We start from the raw sequence: 27162 nt of genomic DNA, 5'->3' as shown, positions 1-27162 counted from the left end.
CAGCGTATTGGTCCTGACCATGAGTCTTGCTGCTCCACGACCGCGGGGCAGACGGGGATGCGGCCCATCTCACAGGACTCATGGGCACCCTCATGCGATCTTCCTGTGTCGCTTGCTGTGACCGTGGACCGGTGATAATCCATCCACAAGCAGGATCGATGAAGACATTAGTTGTCGGTAGGTGAAGGATCTTCATCCTCTTGTCCCCCCTCCTATACACCACTGTCTTCTCCCACCCACACTAGTGGACTCTGGACACAATAAGAGGAGGCCCCACCCTGCAACATATGCAACAGTAGCCCTAAATAGAGGCAGGCGGGTGCTCCGTATCCTCACCTCCCACAACATCCTTTTCCACCAACCTGCTGTACGACTGCATTGAGCGGGGACACATCAGCTGCTTAAGTGCAGGTGGTAGTGGACGACGAGGTCCCGAAACCGTGCTAATCTCTTCCCACCCCGCCAGCCCCCAAATTGCCCACCTGGATAGACCGCAGCAAGCATGTGGGCCATCTCACACCTAGTCCTCCCGCCTTCCCACCCAGCCTAAAGAAAACTGGAGGTCGCTTGCTCCACACATTTTGAAGAGAAAAGGCTTGCAGGGGGACTTTACTTTGTAACCCATAGCCCGTCAACTGGCAAGTGTCACGACCTGACGGCTCAGGCTTCTCCTGGCCTCTCACAACAGAATGCTGCAGGGTTTTCTGTAGTCTACCCTGTATTGTTGCAGGGCATAACTGAAGCAGTAGCGCTCTCTGGCTTCACTGCCTCCTACAACCGCCGATGACCAAGTTTCCACCTGTGCTCCAGAACCTCTATGGCGCCATAACTGCCTGCAGAATCACCCCTACGGCCTGCTTGCATGGAGGGCAATGAATCAGACCTAGGGACATCTGAGGAGGATGTGCTCACTGCAAGCCCAACCTTCTGTTGTTGCAGATCACTGACCGCCCTGGGAAGAGATACCTCAACTAGAGACACAGCCGAACGGACGGCCCGCGACCGTAAACACATGGACGAAGTCACAGCAAGTACATCCTATTCCGTATAGAGGTACTAGTGCTGCTTTTGAGCGTCTTGGACTGGGAAACCGAGACCCCGCAACAACTCTGGACTTGCTGACTTTCCATTGGCATTAAACACCAGCGGCCCTCTCCCCTCCATCCATACCCCTCACACTCTCCTGGGGGATACTGTCACTGCCAATTTATAGACCAGAGCCTGTGAGAGCAGGGCGGCAGGCATTGTCCCAGGCACAGACCAGTGCCAGAGACCAACTCGTACTAACAGGGAGCGAAACACCCTAGAGCGAAACACCCTAGAACTAAAACGGATGGATGCCGGTTGGCAACGCCTCAGGAAAATCCTCACAACAGCTCCTCTTGACAGAAGCTCTTAAACAGCCACATGTCATGGCTGCAGCAAAGGGGTCTACCCCCCTTTAAAATGTCACAACCCAACCCCTACCGAACACCACACAAGACAACACCATGTAACGTATCCTGCAGGAAATATCTGCAGTAGGCCGTCGATTGGAAGGCATGAATGCTAACATAGCCGCCCTGATGGAGGAAACAAAGTAAGTACGGAGGGACATTGCAGGATTCTAGGCTCGTGTAGAAGTGCTGTATCAGAGACCAGACAGTGGTGGAAGGCCATCTGGACAATGTACCGGACCAATATCGGGAGCTTCTTTTCCTCCGCAGCAACCTGATTGACCTGGAAGTGACCGCATTAGCTTCTTTGTATTCCTGGAAAGGATAGAGGGTTCTAATGGGAAAGCCTTCCTTAGTGATACCCTCCCAAAACTTACGGGTGTCACCTTTTAAACCTCCAATAGAAATGCAACTCGCTCACCGCATTGGCCTGCAACGCAAGGACCCCATGGCTTGCCCCTGGCCTATTTCCTGTTTTCTGCATCATGAACAAGCACAACTACTTTCTGTGGCTCGCTCACAAGACCCTCGCTTTCATGACGACCACAAAATACGCATGGCAGCGGACTTTTCCAGAGAGACGAATGACCGTAGTAAAGCCTTCCTCTCTCGTCGACCCCACATGTGCCAACTGGACATAAAGTACTGTCTTTTTGAGCATGTCCAGTTCCGAATCACCAAGGATGGCACCTCTGAGGACTTTTATGACCCAGAAGATCTCCGCCCCTTTCTCGATAGCCATCAGGGGTAGGACATGGACACCACCAATACATCCACGAGGCGCCTCATAACACAGTGCCTCCCCTTCCAAGCCGAGCAGATTCCGGCATAGAGGCAGGGGTACTGAAAGACTGGCTCGCACACAAGGGGATAAAGCGCAGGTCCTCCATGCAGTATCTGCTCTCACACAGGTCCAGGATAAAGACAAATCTCGATTTTCCCCCTGAAAATCACTCACAGCAGAATGACCGCAGAGAACTTTATAGCGGCCCGAGCCTGTCAATTTCAGACCTACAGCTACGAGATCGAAAGGGGGGGCATATGTCGGACTGCTGAGTATCATTCACCCAGCTTTGAACATCTTTGCACTGCCTAATGATGTATATTTCACTGTTATTGTTACTGTTGTTATAATTGCACTTCTTGTTTGCTCTGTGCTGCGCTCCTGCAACACCCACCCTCTTCCCATCCAGGAACCCCCCCCCTCTCTTTCCACTAGGAGACATCACCTGCTCCTCTGCCAGACCCAGCATCCCAAACTGGGGGCCATTGTGGCGACATCCCTCGCCGCCTCCAAAGTAGTCCCCCCTTCCCATCAACCTCTACCCAATAATAGCCTCTGCTTGATACATCTCCTCTTAAGTCATTCGAGCTCCACCCACACCAAAGAACCGTACCTTCACTCCCCTCCCTTGCCCGAGAATCCGCTACCGGCCAAGGGGCTACTCCAGGAACGCTCATTGGTGCCCCACCCAGCAACCTACAAATACAATCTTTGGCCCTGCGGCCGGCTACCCCACCTCTTATCCCCCCTATTAAACTACGAGGACTACTATGTACCATATCATCCTCTTTATTACTGGGCGATGTTGTTACTTCTGGCTAATTGATGCTCATGTTGTAACGATCCTCTTCTCTGTTTAATATAAATAAAGACAACAACAAAAAGACTTTTCTCATTTCAGATGTGTAAGCAGTGCAATTCCTCAGATGTAACTCAACAATTGACATTCCTTAAACTGCTCAAACCTTGATTTTTTTTTTCTCTACAGTAAGTCAGTCCCTGAAATTTTATTTTCACCCGAACTCCTCCACATATATTTATGTGCTCCACAAATGTACAAAATAAAAGCTTTACCAACATGTTCAGTTTTCTGATAATTGCACTACTGCCTATTTTTATAAAATGCTTCGACTAGGAAATTATGTTAATAACATTCTTAAATATAGTTGGCAGTCATGAGAGTTTAGAGATTAGAGGACAAAAGATGGAAAAATAGAATAGCAAAAGATAAATACATGCTTCTGTGAAAGGGAAACCAGGTTAGAGCAGTTACAATTGAAGCTTGGTACATTAAAGGGAAGCGATGCAATATATTGTAGTACATAAAGAAAAAGTGGGGAATGTCAGACTTGAGGGTGCAATTGTCAGGGAGGGAAATGTGGCACTAGGATCACAACACGTGCATAAGACAAATCCAGGCAGTGGAGCTTGCCTAAGTGGATGGTGAAGGGAGGAGCAAGAGCTCATAAAGGAGGTTATGTGGGCAGTAGAGACAGACCAGTTGTGCATGAAGTGGGAAGCAAAAGACCACAAACGAGAGGAAGGTAGCAGAAGAGATGACAACAGAGGAAATGATTTGTGAAGTTGTGGGGCACAAAGGGGAGAAGGATGACAATAGAGGTGTGCCATGGGGCAGGTGAAGTGTTGTACAAAAGAGAGTATGATAGGAAAAGACATAGGTCATAGAGAGGATGAAATGAAGAGCAAAGACCTCAACACATGAGGTAGCAAGTAAGGTGAACATGAGTACAGAAGAAGTGAGTGAGGGGTTGAATGTCTAGGCATGGAAGAAGTGTGCATGCTGTTAGAAAGGCATGGCTTGTCTTCTCCTGATTATTTTAGTTTGCCATTCAGTTTATTTTGAAGATTCAACCAAAATTGTTCATTTAGGAAGAAGTGTGTGCAGCCAAAGGAGATCAAAAGATCTTTTCGCACAACAACATCATGGAAGGCGATGGGCATGGTGTGCCAGAGCTGGATCAGGAGAAATACGATGCGGAGGAAAATGTCAAGATCATCTGTCTCGGAGATAGTGCTGTGGGGAAATCCAAGTAAGGAATTTCTGATTTGCCTCCCTTCAACGTCCCTCATTGTAGTGCTTGATTCTGCATCTATGGGGTTTGTCTTGCCACTGTAATTCGAGATCATCCATCATGAAAGTACGGTTCTGTCACAGTTTAGCCAACTCGTACTTGTCCAGATTATGGTGAAACTGTTTCAGTGGACACTGTACCTAATTATCAATTCAGTAACGCCCTATAGGAGAGCAAACTGGCCCCCCATTTGTGCATGCAGGTACAGAACCGTGGTGTGTTTTTAGCAATGGTCCTATCTCAGAAACTCTGCTTGTTCTTTCCAACTATATATGTTAATTGGTTCATACACACTGAATTAGTGTGACTATATCTGGGTGATTTAAGTAATGTATATAGCATACACTGTGGAATAAACTGTGCCTTTGCACATCATTGTTGCACGAACAAGGATGAGTTTGATCTACCACAGAAAATGACTTTGTGAAATGTGTTCTATAGATTGCCTGATTTCTCCTTGCCTTGGAGTGTTTGGTGTAGATCACCTTAGTTTGAGGCTTTATCCTACAGTATTAATCCTGGAAGTATACTTGCTGCTATGGGAATTAAGATAGTAGTAGCAGACACATTTAAGAAACTATTTCTGTTGCATGTTCATGCTTGACAATATTCTGTGAGCAGAAAAGGTAGGATTTTGAGGTTTTTAACTACCAATTCACAATCTAAAGTGAGTTAATTTATTAGGTTTAATATTTGTCGATTTGGCAAAACACATTTGCCGTAATACAATGCACACAAAATTTTAAATACATTTTCCACCCATCAATAAATACATATATATATATATATATATATATATATATATATATATATATATATATTAAAATAATATATTAAAATAATATATAACCATAATAGACAAAAAATGGTCTCCTATCATGTCGATACATTCTGGTTGCTAGTACAAATACAGCAATAAAGCGCATAGACAATCTATCATCTTGGCAGTGTTACCCAATTTTTAAATACATTAATGTCTCTACTGCATCTTATTTGCCTATTATGTATCCTAGTACTCGTTTCTGGCACTCTGAATTCCTGAAATCTCACTAATCAAAAGTGCCAGGTGCAGGGACTTAGCTTCTAGACAGCAACAGCACTATAATAACAAGTTAAGACAATCTGTATCCAAAACAGTATCAATCCTATTTTAAAAAAAGTCTCCGATCCAAAGTGCCAATGAAGGTGCATACCATCCGCCTCAAATCACCAACCACACTAAAACTGCTAAAAAATAAAATCTATAAGCCTGACCAAATCGAATTTTAAAGTGAATGTGTTAACCAACTACACTGAAAATAATTGTCTATCTTCTAAATATAAATTTATACTTAGCTTGCTTATACAATATCCTTAAACCCTGAACACATTTTCACAAAATACTTGCCTAGTTTATAACCTAGCATAATATTTTCATATTTCATAGTTAAACTAAACAATGCCTTAAAAGACCTTATACCCGCCTTAAAAGACCTAATACCTGCATCTCTAAAAACTCAGAGTAGCATCCTCCTTCTACCCTCTATAAATGCTGAGCAAATGACTAACAAATGACTCAATGACCATAGACCAGTATTGGAAGATGGGCAATTTCTAAAATTTCTAGCAGTGCAAGAAAAGGCACTTTTTGGAGGCCTGCCAGTCTATAAACTTGCAACTGTCGCAGCCTCAAATTCATCACCCACCGTTGAATCCCCTTTGCATTTATATCCTTTACTAGCAGCCCGTCCCGATGTCGTCCGGGTGTGAATTGCTGCCGGCCAGTAGTATATTGTTTTGTAGGATTTTGTTTTGAAAGCATTTCTTATCTGTGACAGGCCTGTGAAACGCTCTGATTCACAGTGCACTGCTGATGCACTTAAGAGTGCGCGTTCAGTAGTGTGTGCACTAGAGTTTCCCTACTTTATTTTTCCTTGCAATATTATTTAGCGCAAACTCGACAACATGGCCTGAGCACAATTTACATTACAGAAGAACACATTCATTTGTGGTAGGCACGGGGAGACAAAGCGATTTGCCTGGAATCACAGGATGTTGAGCTGATGCCGAGATTCGAACGTAGCTCCCCAGCTCCTAAGTTCGCAATTCTAGAACTTGTGGTGGGAGGTGTGTCTAAAAATGTATGTCAGTGCTGGCCATCAATGAGAGAGACCTGTGCAATTTTCAAATTGGTGGTGAAAAAATATGAGTATGTTGCTGGAGATGTGGGCCACCGTGCCACCAATGTACTTACCGGGGGAGGGTAAACACCCATTATTCCGCAACTTTCTTTCCGCATACCATCACTCCGCATACTTTCATTACGAAAGTACCATGACTCCGCAATGCCATTATACCGCATGGCATTACATTTTACATGCTTTTACCATGCATACATTTACAACGAAATTCGTTGTAAATGCATGAATGGTAAAAGCATGTTTTTTTTAATGATTGGATAAGGTAAGTATGGCTATAGGGGTATATGTTTTGGGGTACTGAGGTATATGTTTTGGGGTGTTTGGGTACTTTAAGGGTTCAGGTATAGTTTTGGGTTATGGGGTACAGGGGTACAGGGGTCGTTTTAGGGTTTAGGGATAGGTATGGGTTTTAGGGTACAGGGGTATTTTTAGGGTTCAGGGCTAGGTTTGGGTTTTGGGGTATAGGGGTATTTTTAGGGTTCAGGGGTAGGTTTGGGTTTTGGGGTACAGGGGTATTTTAAGGGTTCAGGGCTAGGTTTGGGTTGTGGGGTACAGGGGTATTTTTTAGGGTTCAGGGCTAGGTTTGGGTTTTGGGGTATAAGGTTATTTTTATGGTTCAGGGCTAGGTTTGGGTTTTGGGGTACAGGGGTATTTTTAGGGTTCAGGGCTAGGTTTGGGTTTTGGGGTACAGGGGTATTTTAAGGGTTCAGGGCTAGGTTTGGGTTTTGGGGTACATGGGTATGTTAGGGTTCCCGGGTAGGTTTGGGTTTTGGGGTACAGGGGTATTTTTAGGGTTCAGGGCTAGGTTTGGGTTTTGGGGTACAGTTAGGGTTCAGGGTTAGGTTTGGGTTTTGAGGTACAGGGGTATTTATATGGTTCAGGGCTAGGTTTGGGTTTTGGGGTAAAGGGGTATTTTTAGGGTTTAGGGATAGGTTTGGGTTTTGGGGTACAGGGTATATTTATAGGGTTAAGATGGGTTAGCGTTTAAGGGTGTTGGGGTATTTTAAGGAGTAAGGGTGGGTTATGATTATGGGGTGCACTTGACCCACATGGGCACACAAGGGCTGAAACATGTCGACCTTTTTATGGACACATTTAAGTGCGGGCGATTCCTAACAAATCCCCCTACGCGCAGAACGGATTTTAATACCTACTTTGAACCCAGAACTATTAAAAAAAAATTCTCTGGACATACAAGTTTTTTATATAAAAAAAGAGACACCCTGTTTCTGAAAATTTCTGATCACTACTGTTCTAACCAAGGGATACCTCCGGGTGGAGGAAGCATAACCACTAACCCTATGATGATGCTATCACGTCCCTAAGGGGTAAAGCGGAGAATCAAGATATACCGGTACCACAGACCTCTGTACGTAAATGAGGGTTTTTTATCGGTACGGTGCACGAAATTTGCTAAAACCCCAGTTACGCAGGACAAGTGATCCACCCCCCATTTGATATTTTGATATTGAACAAGGAAGCCGTGTGGATCACAATTTCTTCATTCTCCCTCCCTTTGATTTAATATAAGGAATTTAAGAAATGCCTGAAAACCTGGCTGTTTTAGCCACCTCTTCCCAACCTACTTGCCCAACAGTGTCGAGATGTTCCTACGGGGATGAGCCCTGCAATATACCAAGAATCAAATAACATAACAATACATGTAGCATAGAGGACCTGCTGCTTAATCGGTTATTTTTCTACCAGCAACTTCAGTAAAACACATCTGTTGGTCGCGGAATGGCCTCTCCTCCTAAAGCCAATCTGTATATAAGGGAAGTAATTGCCTCTTCTACCCACTCTTCTAAGTGTTTCAACAACGGTTTTGCATAAATCTTCCTCGGGATATCAAGCGATGTGATCATCAAATTTTGTGGCAGTCGCTTGGGTCCTTTTCTATAAATCAGAACTCTAATACTACCACACCAAGACACAAGGATTCATTTTTTTTAAACTGCCTGAATAAAAGCATAAAAGCTTGAGCTCATAGCATAGAATTTAACTGTAGTATTTGTGCAGACAGGACGTCGGGCCCCTTTTCGCTTGATTTTATTGAGCTCATTATTTGAGCTTCACCTCCCTAACAGATGGGATCTGAACTGGCCGCAAGGCAGCCACCCAAACACCCATTAACCATCCCCCATTGATTTGTCTACCTGATTACTAGTGTCTTCTGCTCTATGTAATGTATTAATATATTCACCCCAGGTTCTTTCTCTATAAGTCTAGAACCGGGTCTGGTGGCTCAGTGGACTAATGCGTCCATTGCAGGGGCCTGTGTTCGACCTCATGGTCACAGGTTCGAATCCCGGGGGTTCACTCAGCCTTTCATCCAACTGAGGTCGATAAAATGAGTACCATTGAGTTGGGTAACAATAAACATCTGTTATTCAGCGCCAAGATACCCAAGGGTGAACGTGCGCTTTACAAATACACATGTTATGTTAGCTGTGAACTTTTTGTTTGAACCCATGTATTTCCAACCAAATTCCAAGGGTTTAAATGCCTATTCTGACTCAGGGCGGTAATGCTTTCTCTCCATTTCTTATCTCTTTCAAGTCAGTTGATTCTCCTCACCTCTTTATGGAATGCCTTGTTCGCTGATTTTATTGCCATCACTCTTGTTTGGTTTACTTCTGCGGGCTTCCCTTACGGTCTTGTTTAGCTTTATCAAAATTTGATTTCCCTACATAAGAGACTCTTCACCCCCTTAGCTTATTTGAACAGAGCTTTGTTATCTTGCAACATACCATACTCGTTTAGTGTTTTCTTGGAAGGCTGGTGCCCATAATCTGTCAACAACCCTAGTATCCTTCTCTCCCTTTCTCTTTTTGCTCTAGTTGTCCAGATAATCTTTCTCTAGTTTTTACGTCGTATGGGCTGTTAGCCCATAATTATCTGTTCTATGCAACCCAGTTGAGTATTATTTCTAAGGATTTATGATTGTTATCCTCCTTGTCCCCTAGAGATAAATCCATTACCCAAGAAAAGTATCCTACGAATATGATCGCATAATCCATTAGTAAGGCACTAATTCCATTATCAAATGTACTTTGGGCAGGGTAAACACTGAAAATTCTCCCATTCATGATAGCCAGGTTAAGCTCAGTTCCCTTCCAGATGGAGTACTCTTTACGTCCCCATTACTTGAGTTGGAATGCCCAAAACTCTATCCGCTTCAACCACCTCACCATCTACCTTTGCTGACTGTGGTATTTTTATATTAAAAACCCCTACAAGTAATATTGGGACAGCTGAGTAACTGTGCTGTATGATTTCAACTAAACTTGTTAGTTCGGTCACCTTTTGACCTTGCTCCTTATTGGGTGGCAAGTACACATTTACGATAATCAGCATTTTACTACAGAGGACATAATTCTCTTAGTTGTAGCCTTTCTCTCAACCACTATAGTTCTAAAATTTGGAAATTCATTAAATATTCTATAACTTTTACTATCCTTCTGGACAGCAACTAATGTCAATAACCCGCCGCACTCCCTTGGATGAACAAGTAAGCCCTTTTCAGCATTATTATAGTAGGCAATATAGTCCTCAACTAACACTTCATTTATTTTTCATGTTTCCTGACAAGCTACAATTGTATATCTGCCTACTCAATGTAATTTTAATATGCTGTTCAATCCTTCTAAACCTTGCTACGTCCACACCAGGATACTGAGACCTTGTGTATCTCGAAGGTCTTCTTTCTGCCATTAACGGTCTGTAGTTAATGGCTGCCACCACCCAACTTCAGTCTTGGACCTCAGCCCCCCTCTACTTTTCACATAGCTTTCTTCGGAATCTGATGCAGGTATTTTCAATCTTTCAGGGCCCATCCCTAGCTAATTGCAAAAACTATGGCATATGACCATTCCAAGTCACCCTCTTTATACCAAAGGCATGGAAGGCAGTTTTGATTTTACTCGATCTGTCAGCAGCATTTTATACCATCTCACATGGTATCCTCCTAGCACGGCTAAAGAATAGTGACATCTCAAACACTATATTGACTTGGATTAGATCCTTCCTTACCAATCGTAGACAAGCAGTGGCGCTTGTAACGTTCCTTTCTTCTGAACGTTCTATTACATCAGAAGTACCACAGGGCTCATCGCTCAGCCCTCTGCTATTCAATATATACATGGCCCCTCTCATCTCTTTGTTATCCTCTTTCGATATTGAAGTACCATCATATGCTGACAACACACAATTGATTCTATCCCTGGACAAAGATTCCACTAAGGCAGAACTCAATTTTAAACTTGGCCTAACAGAGGTCATCCAGTGAATGAAGCTCCACCATCTCAGGTGCAATACAGATACAACTGAGATCCTCCTGATAGTAAATGACAATCCCTTCTAGCCAAGTGTGTGGTGGCTGGAAGACGCAACAGCCCCCCAAATTCTGTCAAAGTAGTAAAAAACCTGGGAGTGCAATTCAATACTTCACTATCCTTCCGACCTCAACCCCTGACTGTGGCAGGAACATGTTTTAACATAATCAAGACATTAAAAAAATTCTTCCACTTTATTCCTCTCTCTGCGAGGGAGACAGTTGCCTTAGCACTTATTCTATCACGACTAGACTACTCCAATAGCCTATAGCAGGAGCAAATAAACAAGTACTGAAGAGACTACAAGTGGTACAGCATGCGGCTGCTCGCCTAGTTCTAACGTAGATCCTCCAGCTCAGCAGCTCTTAAAACCCTCCATTGGCTACCTTTGCATAAGAGAATCTTATTCAAGATATTCTTAATCCTCGTTAGAGTATCCTTAAATCAAGGCCCAACGTATCTCTAAGCTAGGTTGACCCCTTACACCACTGCCAGGACACTAAGATAGCCATTGGCATACTTCTTCACACTCGTTTGCTTTAGGTATAAAACCAAGGGAGGAAAAACTGTAGCTGCATTAGGAACCAAAGCTTGGATCTCATGCCAACAAACAGAAATACAGTTCAAGAAGGCCCTGAAGACCTGGCTCTTTGGATCTTCAGATGAACTCTGCCTATCCCTCGTATAGGGTCTGCTCGTGTCTACCTTGCTTTTCTTCCGCACAGCGCTAGGATGCTCCTTTCAGAGTGACAGCTTGCGCTTTATAAATACCTACTCAATACCATGGAAAACATACTAGTGATATATCTTTTGAAGTGATCCTAGATAATGAGGGAATGTCGCTGAAAATTGACAGGAACATTGATCAATTTATAAATGAGTTGGGAGGACAATCAGCAAATATATCCTCTATTGTTAGTGGTAATAGATCTCCTTCACTGTGGTTTAACACAAGTAACTAGTGACTTTTGTTTAGCTCTGCATAGTTTAATTTACGCCTTGTACCTTCCACTGATTATCTAGATGACTTCTGTTAGTCAGTCAGGGCTAAGGACCAAAGGTGTCTTTCTTGTGTTTTTTCAACCTGTGTACCTAAATCTCAGTTTCCATTATCTTCTAAGCCCTCAACTAGTGGTGTTATGAGGCAGCTCTTAAGGTGGGTCATCTTCCGAACTCCGCCTGGGAAACATTGGTAGTTTCCTTACTCAAACCAGGCAAAATCCCCCGCCACTCCCTGATTGTGAAGCTTATTATAGACCACTATCAATGCTAAATTTGGATTTTAAAGTACTAAGTAAAATTCTGTCCACAAGGCTCCAACCACTAATGACTGACCTCCTACACCAAGATCAGGCAGGATTCATTCTGGGATGTAATATGGCTCTTAACATCAGATGACTCATGGCACTTATGACAGGAGAGGACAAAATAATGGGCGAAGATGTGGTCTTCGCAGTAGATCTAAAGAACGCTTTTGAGAGTCTGAAATGGGAGTTTTTATACAGTGTCCCGGATAAAATGGGGATTTTCCAACTGTGTAAGGTTGCCATAGACGACACCAGTGGCGAGCAACAGAATAGGCCGGATGATATCCGAGAGCTGTGCTGTCAGACGGGGACTCGGCAGTGATGTCCCCTCTCTCCACTGCTGTTCGCTCTTGCCATAGACCCTTTGGCCTCTCTCTGAAAACGATGCAGCACCCAACTAGCGGGCCCAGACTTCGAGGGATATTATTTAGCCGCTCAATTACAGTGGGTGGCGTGATGGGTGGGAGACCTCCAGTCCCAGATACGGGAGTTAGACCCGCTTACCCCAGGCTTGAAAAAGTTGTGGAAGCTGCTCCTGGGTATAGACCGAGCAACAGCTCGGAACCCTGGTGCTGTGCAACTGGCAAGGTGCTGTTGGAGACAAACTCTCTGGAAGAAGCATACCCGATTTACCCTTAACCATACTAAGGGTGCTCCCTCACGGAGCTGCTTGGGTGGGCCTCGAGGAATGGGAGTTGGCAGGCGTGACAGTACTAGGATATTTGTGCAATGGTGGGGAACTCATGCCATTCGAAGACTTTGGAGCGGGGTATGACCTGCCCCAGGAGCACTGCATATTCCATGCAGGGATCGTAGTGGTGAATCGTGTATTTTGGAGATTGGAGTCAGCTGAGCCCCCACAACACACAACTTGCAGCTACATGGGCACAGGGGGAGGCAGAATCAAGGCATTCATGTGCCTATTCGGAGCCCTGATCATTGAAAACAATGGGGTAGACCCAATAGATCAATAGGACCTGGGTAATTATATATATATATATAGAAAAAGTGGTCCTAGACACAATTCTTAAACAATACAAATGATATAAGTATTAATTATTCACAATCAACAAATAGTCAGACTTAATCTGAGAAAACAAACAAATGGAGATGTATGATTAGCTAATTCAGCTCTAAATGCAATGAACCCAACACAACAGTATCAAGACAAATTATACTGCAGTTTATTTACATATTCATAAAATTTGAACGAGAAGAAAAGAGGAAAGTTGGTGCTCAAGTGATGAGGAGAAAAAGCTATAGGCAAAGATTTAGGATAATTCAGTGCAACAAAGAAAATATTTTACATTGCACATATAAAGCCTACCCATACACAGTATATACACACTATTATACGGGGGACAGGGAGGGACTGGTATAGGCTTTAGGAAATTAAAAATGGGGGATCGTCGACGTTTCAACCCTGGCGCAATACGGGAAAATCACGACCTCTGCTGCGGGTCTTCTTCAGGACAATTGGGGGACAAGGGACGGGGAAGCACCACGAAAAAACTGTGTAGGTGTAGCAAGGCCAGATCAGTTGGGCGATACACCTCTGACAAAGAAGTTCAGTTCAGAATCAGTTGGTAGAAAACGAGCAGTCGATATTAATCGTGCCTAGTCCGGTAAAGCAGTAAACATTTAACCGGTTGCTGAAGGCGAGGAAGAAGTAGGTCTAGTGCAGGAGGACCTTAAATTAGTTCGTAGGTCCCTGTATTTCGTAATGGAAAGCCGTAAGTTTTAAGATTAGTTACTGTGGGCTCAGTCCGACACAACCCGACTCTCACATCCGGGAGAAACCACGTGGTTTTTGTTGATTGTGAATAATTAATACTTATATCATTTGTATTGTTTAAGAATTGTGTCTAGGACCACTTTTTCTATATATATTCGGAGCCCTGAGCAAGGACACAACTGCTGACCAGATTACGAGATAGATGGGCAGATTTGAATGTCCCACTGGTAGGTAAACCATGGTAGATTATACTGATAGCGATTCCTGGGAACTTGAGAAATGACCAAAAACTAGCTTCATATATTTGCACTCGTCGAAAACAACATCTTTGTGAGACGTATTGCGCAAATTATACTCAGGGTATTTAAAAACATATATATTCACTTTTCAAACATTCAGACATTCAATCTCACACAATGAGCCATGGCTCATTGTGAATAGTATGATTCCAGTGTAAATATTTAGTGATGTGTGTGTATGTGTGAGATTGAATGTCTGAATAGTGAAGATATATGTTTTTGTAGATAATGTTTCATGAAGTTATAATGTAAAGTTGTATATGTTTTGTACAGATGGTGTGCGAAAATACAAAATATTGGTGAAATTACAACCAAACTAAGGAAGAAAAAATTTTGTATAAATAAATGTGATTCATTCAAATGAAAAATCCAGTGATGCATATTGTTTAAGTCATATGCGTTAGACCAAACCAAGAAAGGAAAGATAGACACAGTATTGGCATTCTTTTGTTAATTTTGGTAAGTGGCTTGGCCGTGCTGTTGGGAGCCCAGACCCAGTGGTGGTTCATAGCTTCTGAATCAGTGGCAGCTGGCTGACGGCACTCCTGTGTGGCACGTTGTAAAGTTGCGACCGTAGGTGACAGGCCCGGAATTCCAGTTGCTTGACACGTTGGTATTTCGCTTTTTTATCTTGCCTAAGTATAATCTTAGCGTGTCCCCCAGACAGTTGCCTTGCACGCTGCCCAATTATACCTGGTGTGAGCATCGACCCAGTGTTAAGTTGGAAGCAGCGCCTGACCTCTCACCCTACTGTGTGTCTGTACGTTTTGTCTTGGAGATGCCAAGCATTGAGGTGCCACATAGGACGGCGCACTGCGTTAGCCTCACAAATGTGGAGTAATTACGAGACATGATCAGAAATCCCACGCTGGAGAATCTGAACGTGAGACACTAAGAGAGCAACTGGTGTGGGCATGAAGAGCATTTCAATGCAGGCATGTGTATGATCAGCTGCAGATTTATGCGTCTACTTTCGCTGTCTGGGGTTCCAGATCCTCCATATATCACAGAGAACCAGAGTGTTCACCCACTTTTGTAGAGACCTGGCTCTGTTATGATGGGTGTCTGAGGAAGGGCCAGTGGAATCCATTGAAGGATCAAGGACCTCATTTAAATGGCCTCCTATAAGAGTAAGACCAGGTGGATATCGTTCGCCAATTGAAGGAGTGTGGTCAGGTAGGCTTCCAAAGCCACATGCGGTGTAAATGCACAGAAGGTTCAATGGGCGGCTCTCTATCATCCCTGTTAGGGCGATATATCGACCCTGAGGATCAGTCAAATTCTGGGTCATTATCGCAGGGAGGGAGCGATGCAAGAGGATTGCCACACCCCGTGAACCTCTAGCAAACCCAGTGTGATGCACTCTGTCATAGCCTTGCTTATCTAGAAATGGACACTTTGTTCCCATAAGATGGGTCTCTTGCAACATCAGAATAGATGGGGAGGGAACTTTGGCACAGCGAAACACTGCAGAGCTCTTGATCTTATCTAACAGACCATTATCATTCCACGTCATAACACTGTAGGGAATCATGCTGGGGCACGTGATATCAGGAGCAAGAGGTCATTCGGCTCCACATGAACAATTGAATCACAAACCCTACTTAAGGATAGATATGATATGAGTGTGGGAGACCAGCTTCCAATTATGCGTTGTAAGGTCAATGCAACAACCTAAGGAAACAAGCATTGTCATAGCCAATAGGTCTCGCCTTTGGGACCTTAAAAGTGTTTAGGCAGAGCAACTGCCTTTGCCAATTTCTTTAAGCTTTGGTGTAGAGCATTGCGGCTGCTGTGCAGCATGTTGAAAAGTTTTAATTAATATTTTTTACATTTGTTACGTTAGAAATATATAACCAAGAAGACAATATGTACAATTGAACGACCCTATCCAAAAAGAATTAACATAACACAGACTTCTAGTCTTTTTCTCCTGGTCATGCTGGCAACTTCTTCCTGCCAGTTGTAATGCTGGTTTGTTATTGTTTATTTTTGTTAGGAAGGTGGGTGGGTGGAGAGGTGGGGGCATAAGCAACGGGATGATGGATTTGTTATTTTTTTTCCAGAAGTTCCTCCTGTCTGCCACATAGAGAGAAGAGCCAGGTGTCCAGCTTTTACAAAATTTAGATGAACTATTGTCCCGAAAGCATGTGTATCGCATTATGTCTGATGTTTTTGAAAGCTGCAGGAACTCTTTATAGCATCGCTCATTGGAAAGCCAAGCTTTGTCAAGGGTTCATGAACTGTTTCTGTTGCCTCTCATGCGCAATCGTGGGTGAGTGTGAGAGGTTGGCATTAAAGTGCTGCGGGAGAAGAAGGCTTGCCTGGCAGTGCGTAGACAGTGCTTTTGCGCTTTGCTCCCTCTTTGCAGTCTCCGTACACAGTCCCGACTTCTGGGTTTAGAGCGAGTGCGCATTCTTCTGGGAGCCCCATGACCCTGCAGTGAGATAGAAATAGCCAGCTTTTTCCATTGTTGCCTTAGAATCAGATTCTACCAGCAAGTAATCTTTTCAACCAGAACGTCTGAATTACTCAACAATTTATTAAAGGACTATAAGCATATGGCTTACCACTAAATATGATGTAGCCTTGTGCTTTAAGATAAATCATTATAGATTAATGCATGCTCAAAATTACACAAAAAAAGAGACGTACAGTGAGTAATGCCCCCTTGCCCACATCCATGAAACGCTGTTTATCTACATATGCTCATGGACAAAGCCTCACACACACACAAAACACACAGACATTCACACCCACATGTAAACAGATACACAAATTTCAGTTTAGTGGTCAAGTGAATGAAGCCCAACAGCATTCTAGTATGTTAAGAGCACAATGACAAACTACAACAGTAGATCAGTATGTTGCAGGTCTGTGATGGGTAAGGGTGTGTTGGTGACTGTGCATTTTCGAAATTGTTCACGGGATCACATCCACTATCAATTAGCGGCATAACTCAAAGAAACAACCAACTGACTAGGCTATAGCACGAAACTTAAATGCTGATGCCCAACTCATGAATGGTCAAGTCCAGTCAAGTTTAAATTTGTATAGCGCACTACTCACCCAGAGGGTCTCAAGGCGCTTGAGGGAGGGGGGGAACTTTACTTATCGAATATCCAAGTTTTTAGTTGTTTTCTGAAGGAGAGGTGGTTTTGTGTCAGGCGGAGGTGGGTGGGGAGAGAATTCCAGGTCTTGGCCGCTAAGTAGGAGAAGGATCTTCCCCCCCCCCCCCCATGGTGGATCTTTGGATGCGTGGAATTGCGGCGAGGGCTTGAACGATCGTAGTTGGCGGGTGGGGGTGTAAAAGGACAGGCGCGTGTTGAGGTATTCGCGTCCTAGGTCGTAGAGGGCTTTGTGTGCGTAGGTGAGGAGACGGAACGTTATTCTCTTGTTGACGGGGAGCCAGTGGAGGTCTTTCAGGTGACCCGAGATGTGAGCTTGGCGGGGGATGTCTAGGATGAGTCTGGCTGAGGCGTTTTGGATGAGTTGGAGTTGTTTCTGTAGTTTGGCTGTGGTTCCGGCGTAAAGGTTGTTTCCGTAGTCCAGTCGGCTTGTGACCAGAGCATGGGTGACCGTCTTTCTTGTTTCGGTGGGGATCCAACGGAAGATTTTTTTGAGCATGCGTAGGATGTTGAAGCATGATGATGAGACGACGTTGACTTGTCTGGTCATCGAGAGGGAGGAGTCCAGGATGAAGCCCAGGTTACGTGCATGGTCCGTTGGTATGGGTGCGGTTCCCAGGGCCGGTGGCCACCATGAGTCGTCCCAGGCGGAGGGGGATGATCCTAAGATGAGGACTTCCGTTTTGTCCGAGTTCAGTTTTAAACGGCTGTTCTTCATCCACTCGGCTACTTCTTTCATCCCTTCGTGTAGATTGGTTTTGGCGGTGTTTTGGTCTTTGGTGAGGGAGAGGATCAGCTGGGTGTCGTCTGCGTAGGAGATAGTGTTGAGGTTGTGTTGGCGCGCGATGGATGCGAGGGGACTCATGTATATGTTGAAGAGAGAGGGACTGAGTGAAGATCCTTGTGGTACGCCGCAGATGCATTCGGTGGCCTCTGATTTAAAAGGGGGAAGGCGGACTCTCTGGGTTCTTCCGGCGAGGAACGAGATGATCCAGTCCAATGCTTTTCCTTGTATTCCGACGTTGCTGAGGCGTTGTATAAGGGTGCTATGACAGACTGAGTCGAAGGCTGCGGAGAGGTCAAGTAGGATGAGGGCAACTGTTTCTCCGTTGTCCAGTAGTGTTCGAATGTCGTTTGTTGCTGCGATGATGGCGGTCTCGGTGCTGTTTGGCTCGGAAGCCGGACTGTGAAGGGTCAAGGGATTTGTTGGATTCGAGGAAGGCGGCGAGTTGACTGTTGACGGCTTTCTCAATGACTTTGGCAGGGAATGGGAGGAGCGAAATGTGGCGGTAGTTCTTGAGTTCAGTGGGGTCTGCTGTGGGTTTCTTCAAGAGTGAGTTCGGCATGTTTCCAGCTTTCCGGGAAGGTAGCGGAGTTGAGGGAGCAGTTGATGACGTCTTGGAGATGGGGTGCGATAATGGAGTCTGCTTTGTTGAAAATGTGGTGGGGACATGGGTCGGTTGGTGATCCTGAGTGGATTGGTTCCAGGCGCAAAGGGTGTTGGAGGGGGTTTTTAGTTCGGAGGTGGGTGGGGTGGACTGGTCTCCAAAGCTGTTATGCATGTCAGCGATTTTGTTGTGGAAGAATGAGGCTAGAGAGTCGCAGAGGTCTTGGGAGGGAGTGATGTCGTTGGTGCCGGCGGTGGGGTTGGTAAACTCTTTGACGATGTTGAATAGTTCCTTGCTGTTGTGGGCGTTGTTTTCGAGTCGATCCTTGAATGCTGATTTCTTGGTGGATCGGATCAGTTGGTGGTGTTTGCGGGTGGCGTTCTTGAAGGTGGCCAGGTTGTCAGTGGTTGGGTTATTTCGCCAAGCTTTCTCGAGGGTGCGACAGATCTTCTTGGATTTCTTAAGTTCATCATTAAACCAGGGGGCTTTTTTGCTGCCTTGCTTGATTTGAAGGTTTTTCAAGGGTGCTAATTTGTCAGCGCTGTGGGTGATCCATTGTGTGAGGTTGGTGGCTGCTTGGTTTGGGTCCGATGATTTTGCAGGAGGGTTTTGGTGAAGCAATGTGAAGAGCTGGTCGGTTGTAATTTTGTTCCAGTTTCTCCGGGGAATTGGTTGTGGGTGGTTGTGGGTCGTAATCTTTTTGTAGTTGAAGTGAACGCAACTGTGGTCAGTCCAATGGAGAGCTGTGGTGTGATTAAAGGAGATGTGCTTGCTGGAGGTGAAGATTGGGACGAGCGTGTGGCCGGCATAGTAGGTGGGGGTGTTAACAAGTTGTTTGAGTCCGAGATTGGCGAGGTTGTCCAGAAGGGTGGTGGTGTTGCTGTTGTTATTCTTTTCCAGGTGGAAGTTGAGGTCTCCAGTAGAATGTAGTCCTCGGAGGGGAGGGCGTGTGGGCTGATGAAGTCAGTGGTGTCTTCGCTGAATTGTGTGCGGGGTCTGGGTGGTCTATAGATGAGGGTGCCTCTGAGTGTGGTCTTAGGGTCGGTGTGAATCTGGAAGTGAAGGTGTTCGGCGGTTGTGAGGTTGTCATCGGAACTGGTCGTGATGCGGATGGTGTTCTTATGGCTGATGGCGATGCCTCCTCCTGTTTGGTTGATGCGGTCCTTTCGGATGATCTTGTAGCCGTCCGGGATGGCTATGGCGATGTCGGGCGTTGATGAGGCGTTCATCCAGGTTTCTGTAAGAAAGGCGACGTCCGGCGATGTGGTGTCGAGTAGGTTCCAAAGTTCAATGGCGTGTCTGTGGACTGAGCGTGTGTTGAGCAGGATGCATTTCAGGTGGTTAGTGTCGGAGCTCTGTTTTGGAGTTTGTGGATTTGGTGTGGGTCCTGATGCAGTCGAACTTGCAGGAGTGGCAGGTGAAGGGTCCATGGGTGTGTCCTGGTGCGGCTTCGTAGCAGTTAGTGAGTTGGCCGGGGTTAAGTGCTGAGAGGGTTGCGGCGTCGTACGTTATGCGGGTGGAGTGGATTTTGCGGGGGCCAGGGGGTCTGACGCTGGGCGCGGTCCAGGCGCGGACGGGCGTAGACGGGCTTACCTTTGGCGCGCATTGAGCGCGTCCGCTGCGCGTGAACGCTGCGCGCAAATGCATCTGTCATAAGTGGAGAGTGGAGGGGGGCGGAGCGAGGGAGGAGCAGCTGGGAGGCGGGAGCGGGGTGGAGAGACGGCCTAGGAGTCACAACAACAAAATTGCAGCACAAATAAAAAGTGAAACAGGACGAGATTGGGGCACAACCGGGATGACGCTATGATCTGGGCAGCGGTACCGGCACAATCAGGCACAAATAACCTTGCAGGCAATGCAAACAGTGCAACAATTACCAATCAACAGCAGTGAGCAGTAAGCAGTATAGTGCCACGTAACCAAGCACAAATAATGTAACAGGCTATGCGAGCAGCGCTCAATTAACAATTAGCAGCAATGAGCGGTGAGCAGTAAGCGCTACGTTACCAGGCAAGAGTATAGCGCTACGAAGCCAGGATGATCAGGGAGCGTGAGGAGCGACCGCTTCTGAGCAAGCCAGGACGGTCACAGCGCTGGATAAGATGGGTCAATCCTCTATAAGTGGGAGGGAGGAGCAGCTGGGAGGCGGGAGCGGGGTGGAGAGACGGGCTAGGAGTCACAACATCAAAATGGCAGCACAAACAAAAAGCGAAACAGGACGAGATTGGGGCACAACCGGAATGACGCTATGATCTGGGCAATGGAACCGGCACAATCAGGCACAAATAACCTTGCAGGCAATGCGAGCAGTGCAACAATTACCAATCAACAGCAGTAAGCAGTATAGCGCCACGGAACCAAGCACTTCAAGATACACCGGCCCAATGATTAAGGTAATGACTTGCTAATGCCGGTTTCACTTGAATGTTTTTGAAACTTTAAAACAAACTAGATGGCCACCCGTGCAAGGACATGTACATACAAAATAATTCTTCTCAGCTTCGCCGTGCGTTGCCTCCTCTCTCCGCATATCACTTCGATCCACACCACCTCGACCTCTTCCTCTCCCTCTTACCGCCCCATTCTGAGCCAACAATAGTGCACACTGAGATCGCCAATGCCCTTCCTGTTTACAGTAAGCGCATTGGTTTATTTCCAAAGCAACAGCTGGTCTTCTACCTCGTCCAGTTCCAGCCCCCCTCGGGACGAACCCTCTACCGCCTCTCTCTCTGCCTCGCCCCCGATGACTTGCTGTAATAACACTCGTGTCTCAAGATCCTTTGCTTTCTTTTCCGTCTTATCCTACTCCTTACTCTCATTTATCTTATGTTCGTAATACTGAGCCATACTCAGTATGACCGAAGATGTAGAAGTAGTCCAAGTACTCTCAGCGGCTTGTAGCAGCGGGGAGCCTTCTGGTAACAGATTTGTCACGAAACGATTAACAAATAATCGTATACCACCCTCCACTGACAAATCTTGCCCACTAAAGTCAATGAATACACCCTCAAATCTAGTGAAGAAATTCGAAACCCTTTCGTCCATGCTGTCAATTTGTCCCAATCTACCTTACGGGGTGGAATTAAGGAATGCATATAGGTAATAATCCGACCTGGTAAAGCCAATAATTCAGGTTTCGGTTTATCACCAGGATTTCGATCCTTATCCCAATCTGTAATCTGATCCCAGGTCCCACCCAACTCTGCGGCATGGTCCTGGTCATGCACCTGACACCACACGTCAACGGGGACTAGTAACTCAAAAAATAGCTCTATGTCAGCTAGTGTCATAACAGCTGAGGAGGCCGCTTCTGTAAGCTTTTTATAGTAAGCCGTAGGTTTTTTTCGAGGGTCGGGCAGTTGTGATTTTAGCGAAAGGACTTTGCTCCTTTTCCAAGGGGTATTAACCCATTGTTCTTGAAATTGTGCCTCCACACGAGGTCTAGTTACTACATTCTGATTGTTTCTTAATTCCGGTAGATCAGGATGGAAGATAGGATGGACTTCTTGCATAGGGTGCTGGAAGTCCCAGGTTGGAAATTTCGAGTGCATCTGTCCTCGATAATTTAATAAAACCTCAACATTCCTGTACACTTCCTCTAGTCCTAATTCAGACTTATGAGCCCGGTCCCTTATATCATACATCACTTGTGGGGCCTTCTCTCCCTGGAAACACTGCTCCCGTAGAGAAATAAGATGTATGGCCATGTGCTCTAGGGCATGCTGCTGCATGACGGGCTCATAATCTCGAAGTGTACTCCATATATCAGCTAAAGTATAAATAGGATTGCACATCCACTGGGATGACTAATTCGCAATCGTCTGTTTGTCTTCTAGTCCTACCGCTGAACGAGTAAACAACCTTCGTGCGCCAAGACCCCCCAGAGGGAGTAGAGTCAGCCAGAGTTGGGGTCGTGCTCGAGAACTGGGAAGCCCAAGAGGAAGTTGGGGGAGACAAAACAACCGTGGACACAGTAGGAGACGGCAACGCATCGGGCCATAAAGTAGCCGTTCCAAATGCTGAGGGAGATAAAACAGAGGACGTTCCCAGACGGACGGGGGAAGAGGAAACAGGCGCAGAAGCCGTTGGAGCCGGAGCTGGGGTTAAAGGGACCGCAGGATATATGCGTTGTGGAGCATGAGGGGAAGGTGGACGCACATCCAATAAATCCTCTATCTCATCCTCTGGCTCAGTCCTAGTTATGTAGCTTTTATCCACCTGTAATCTAAATTGTCTATCTGTACAATCAATTCTTTTTTCAGTTTGAGCTTTATCGCAAGCTATGGCTTTCTGTGTAATCGTCTAACCTCCTTTCATTTTACATAACTTTTTCTCCCTGAAAAGTCTACGCTTCGCTTCCTTCTGCCACATGTTTAAGGAATCAAACATTGCCTGCCGACTTCGCTTAGAAAATAATCGATCCTCTAAGAAATGTATCTTTTTCTCATCAAAGGACTCGGTTAAGGACTATTGTAGTTCCACATTGTCTTTAGTATATTTATGCCATAGCGCATTAAACCGAATGGGTGAAATACCATGTTTAACATACATATCATAACTTGGGCTGCCCTCAGGCTGGGCAGGCTGACTTGCATCCAAACATGTGCCTTTTTGGCGACAACAACATCGGAAACATAATTTACTAAAATACGACATGATTATTGTTAACAGTTAAATCTCATTCAGGAAAACAGTCTTTCAAACATGGCCATGTTCACACATTCTCAACATTTTCACTCACTCTCAGAATCAAACGCGGGCAGAACAATACATACATAGATACACCAAGAGAGAGTTTTCAAAATGACATGTCTTTTTCCAAACAAAGTAACAGAGCCCGTCGACTCCTGTTCGTGGAGAACTAATCAATTCAGATTCCAGACCAACAGATACCAAAATCAAGCAGTCCAAAGACTACCAGGAGACTGTCGGCCAGGTATAAACCACAGACTCTCCTACGGACCATCCCAAAATCTTCCTGGTTCACCCTCGGGACTATTCCGACTAAGCCTGCTGCCTTAGCATCGCTTCAGATGTGTCCCGACGGCTACCCAGGTACAACCACAGGCCTTTCCGAGAGCAGTCCGGCAAGGTGCGCACCACACAAGCCACACCAGGGCGTCCAATCGGCGTCTCTATTGTTTACAAAACCAGTCCGTGGAGCATCTACCCGTGCAGCCACAATGCTGCCCCGTCAGACCCCCAAAGTTCTCCGTGGTACACCAACCACCAAATCCAATACAGTTAACTGTTTCAAAAGCACTGCTCAAAAGCGCATTCCACAGAAAAACAATTCACTCACCTGGTGCGCGCAGGTACAATTGCGTATTCTCCACTGCCAACTCATGAAGACCAACACGGTCAGCTCCTGGGTTACTCCGGCGAAGGGTCACTAGCAGCTGGGGCTCCCTGATAGCGTGAGCGGAGTAAGTCAGAATTTTCGGTCAGTCCACCCACTCGACCAGAGCTCCCTTTTCTTTGTCCTTTTTACCCGGTTACGGGAGGACGACCCTATCGCGGAGTCCCACCAGGGTTGCCTACTGACGTACCATAAAAATAACATAAGGAGCTTTACCTACCAATAGCCCCAATACCATTACCAAATAACCAGTCAGTTGTCAGTGTAGAAAGTTCAATAGTTTATTATGCAAAATACTCTATAGAGGAGCCTCTCCAACCCTCACCCATCAGGTGCGCAGAGAAGACTGCTGACTTACAGTCAAAATCAAACATATATACTTTCAGTACAACACAGGAAGTCACGGTAAATGGAAAAAAAACACTCGGCCCCTTGGGCCCCAAGGAAGGACCATATCTGGCACACATGATTGGTTCAAAGCTTTACTATTTATTACTGGGAAGGCCAGGAGGGGTGACTCCCTTTCTTCCTGATGCCCGTGAGTGTAGGCACAGCACCTCCAGGAATGCGCTTATTGCACCCAAAACCAGATGCGACCTTGAGTCCCAGGACAGAGGGAAAACAGTTTACCTTCAGCTGCTCTCAGTAACTCAACTGAACTGGTACCAGACAACTACTGGAGAGTAACGCGTGATCACAGCTCGTTTCTGACACAGGCAGAGAAAAGATGGCGTCTGTATGATTCTCAGCCAACTCTATTAGTATACAACAAACGGACAGCATAAACCTTTTCCTACTAGCTAAAGCAGACCGGGGTTATGAAATGTGCATATTAAGCATAAGAGGATATATAGATACATCATGCTAACACAATATATAAGTTTAATACTCCTCGTGTAGGGGAAATCTAACCTTTATTCCTCACCTGTACCTAGTCCAAACCAGTCTGTGTAGTCCTGGAGCACTTTGTTTACAGGACTCATTTTTTCCTTTGGCAGGGTGTACCATGGTCCTCGGACACATCACAGGAGGTGGAGCAGGCATTATGAAAGGTAGGCACAGCCCTATTCAGGCCCAGGCTCTACTCCTCCCACCACTGAACATGCAGATAGGTCTATTCAACCTTGTGCTGCCTCATCCTGTCTCCTGGAGCTACCCCAGCAACTGTCACTCACAAACCAGATATACAATACACAAGCTAGCAGAGGCAGGTTAGAAGGTTAAGACAGAAAATACCTACTTTCTAAAAGGGGTACTATCAAAGACAGAATGTTAATACCAACTTCACTAAAAGATATATTTTATCATTTTAAGTTCAGGCATTATAAACTCGAATTTCTACCATGTTCCCTGGGCCAGTTAGCATTTTAAGATGTTATAATTAAACTGCCCATTCTGGCCTATGGGGACAGGTAGCCTTGCAATAGTGAAACACGAAATAGGCTGTAATTCACCTTCAGGTCATGCCACACACATAAGGGCATGGCCTACCTTTTACATACAGTGCACCCTGCCCTAGGGTGTCTGATATATAGAAAAGGGAAGGTTTAGGGACTGGCAAGTGGGTGCACTTGCCAAGTCGACATGGCAGTCACAGACTGCACACAGGCTCTGCAATGGCAGGCCTGAGACACACTTTACAAGCTGCTTTTGTGGGTGGCACAACCAGTGCTGCAAGCCCCCCAGCAGCATTTGATTTACATGCCCTGAGCACAAATGGTTCACTGTCCTAGGGTCTGGCAAGTAAATCAAATAACACAATCATGGAGTCACTAATCAATACATCAATTTAATGTAGGGAGCACTTGCACTGTGGCACTGAATAGCAGTGGCATAGTGCCCAAAGCATCTAAAGCAGCCAAACATATCAAAAACAGAGGAGACAATCAGTGAAAAATGGAAAGGAGACTCACGCCAGTGGTACCAGGTCTAACGGTCTCTATTGTTGAAATTGAAGAATCTCACTATCATGGGCCTACACTGCGCGTCTGGAGGAGGCTTGGGGGTGTATGTCGAGTGTGCATGCTCCACTGCGAACCAGGGAGAAAGTTTGTCCTTTGGAGTCCAGGATTTAAGTCATTCTTTAAGGAAGTAAGAAGGTGAGGCAGCCTTCACATCCTCTGGAAAACTCCATAAAATGCAAGTTGTTGCGCCTGGAGCGTTTTTCTGCTTCTTTAGCACAATGATAAAGCTCATTTGTTTGAGCAATAAGATGAACGACCTTGGCATTGAACTCCATGACCTTGTCTTCCACCGTTGATGTGTCTCTCTGCTTCATTGAGACGGACAGTAGAATTGCAAAGATCTTGGCGGAGGAGCGCTACATCCACCTGTACCTCCCCAATCTTCTTCTTGACCGCTGTTTGTGAGGAATGTAGGGCCTGAAGGATCATGTCTAGGCTGTCGTCAGATGTGGTGGCTTTATCAAGTGCCTACCTCAAGCTGTTCCAGCAGTAGTTGTAAATTGGTCAGTGTGTGGCTGGGAAGTGGGGTGGCTTTGCATTCTTGTCCTTACCCCATTGTTCTGAAGGCTGGAGCAATAAGTGTATGAAGAGGCTTGGCCCGCTTACCGTGGTTCACAGCACCATGAGCAGCTAAGCACAGGAACAGCCACCACCTCTGGGCAGAAACTGGATAATGACTAGGGAAGATGGAGCAGGCCCCTTGGAGCCAAATGGAGCAAGCATTGCAGGCAAATTATCACTTTGCCCAAGGTGCAAGAGGTATGTTGCTAAGGATCACACTGCTGCAGCAGTGTTGCTGTATATTGTTCCAAGCCTCAATGTCTGAATAGGTAGGTGGACGATAGATCCCAGGGGCAGCACACTCCACCACGAAGAGGAGAAAGAGTCATCACGTCATCGATCTAAAGCAGCCGTGTTTCACTGGTGGTGAAGGATGTAAAGAAAGGTCCACAATAGTCTGCCGGGTGGTACCCCGCGCCATCATCAACAGATCCTATTTGGGAAGCTGGAAGCCAAGATACACGGTCCCCCCCTTCCTCCCCCCCCCCCCCCCCCCCCCCCCCCCGGGCAGATCGAGGCCTGCATCCTGCAACACCACACAGTTTCAAGCCCTGTCTTGGTCAATGGAGCTGTGAATCCGGCCCCAGCTCCGAA

The 27162-nt window shown here is 45.8% G+C and overlaps 1 protein-coding gene across 1 annotated transcript in view; it reads left to right on the top strand.

The window, feature by feature from the left end:
• The window catches only part of LOC147750923 (rab-like protein 2A), a 213417-nt gene that overhangs the window by 20549 nt on the left and 165706 nt on the right, over positions 1–27162 (top strand). The window contains exon 2 of the mRNA XM_086918827.1: positions 4111–4271. Coding sequence (XP_086774953.1) covers positions 4111–4271 — 161 coding nt within the window. The remainder of the gene's footprint in view (positions 1–4110; positions 4272–27162) is intronic.

This window comes from Lissotriton vulgaris, chromosome 1_1, assembly GCF_964263255.1.
Source record: "Lissotriton vulgaris chromosome 1_1, aLisVul1.2, whole genome shotgun sequence".
Taxonomy (NCBI): domain Eukaryota; kingdom Metazoa; phylum Chordata; class Amphibia; order Caudata; family Salamandridae; genus Lissotriton; species Lissotriton vulgaris.
The sequence above is the reverse complement of the archived record's forward strand: the minus strand, read 5'-3'. Positions and strand labels throughout refer to the sequence as shown.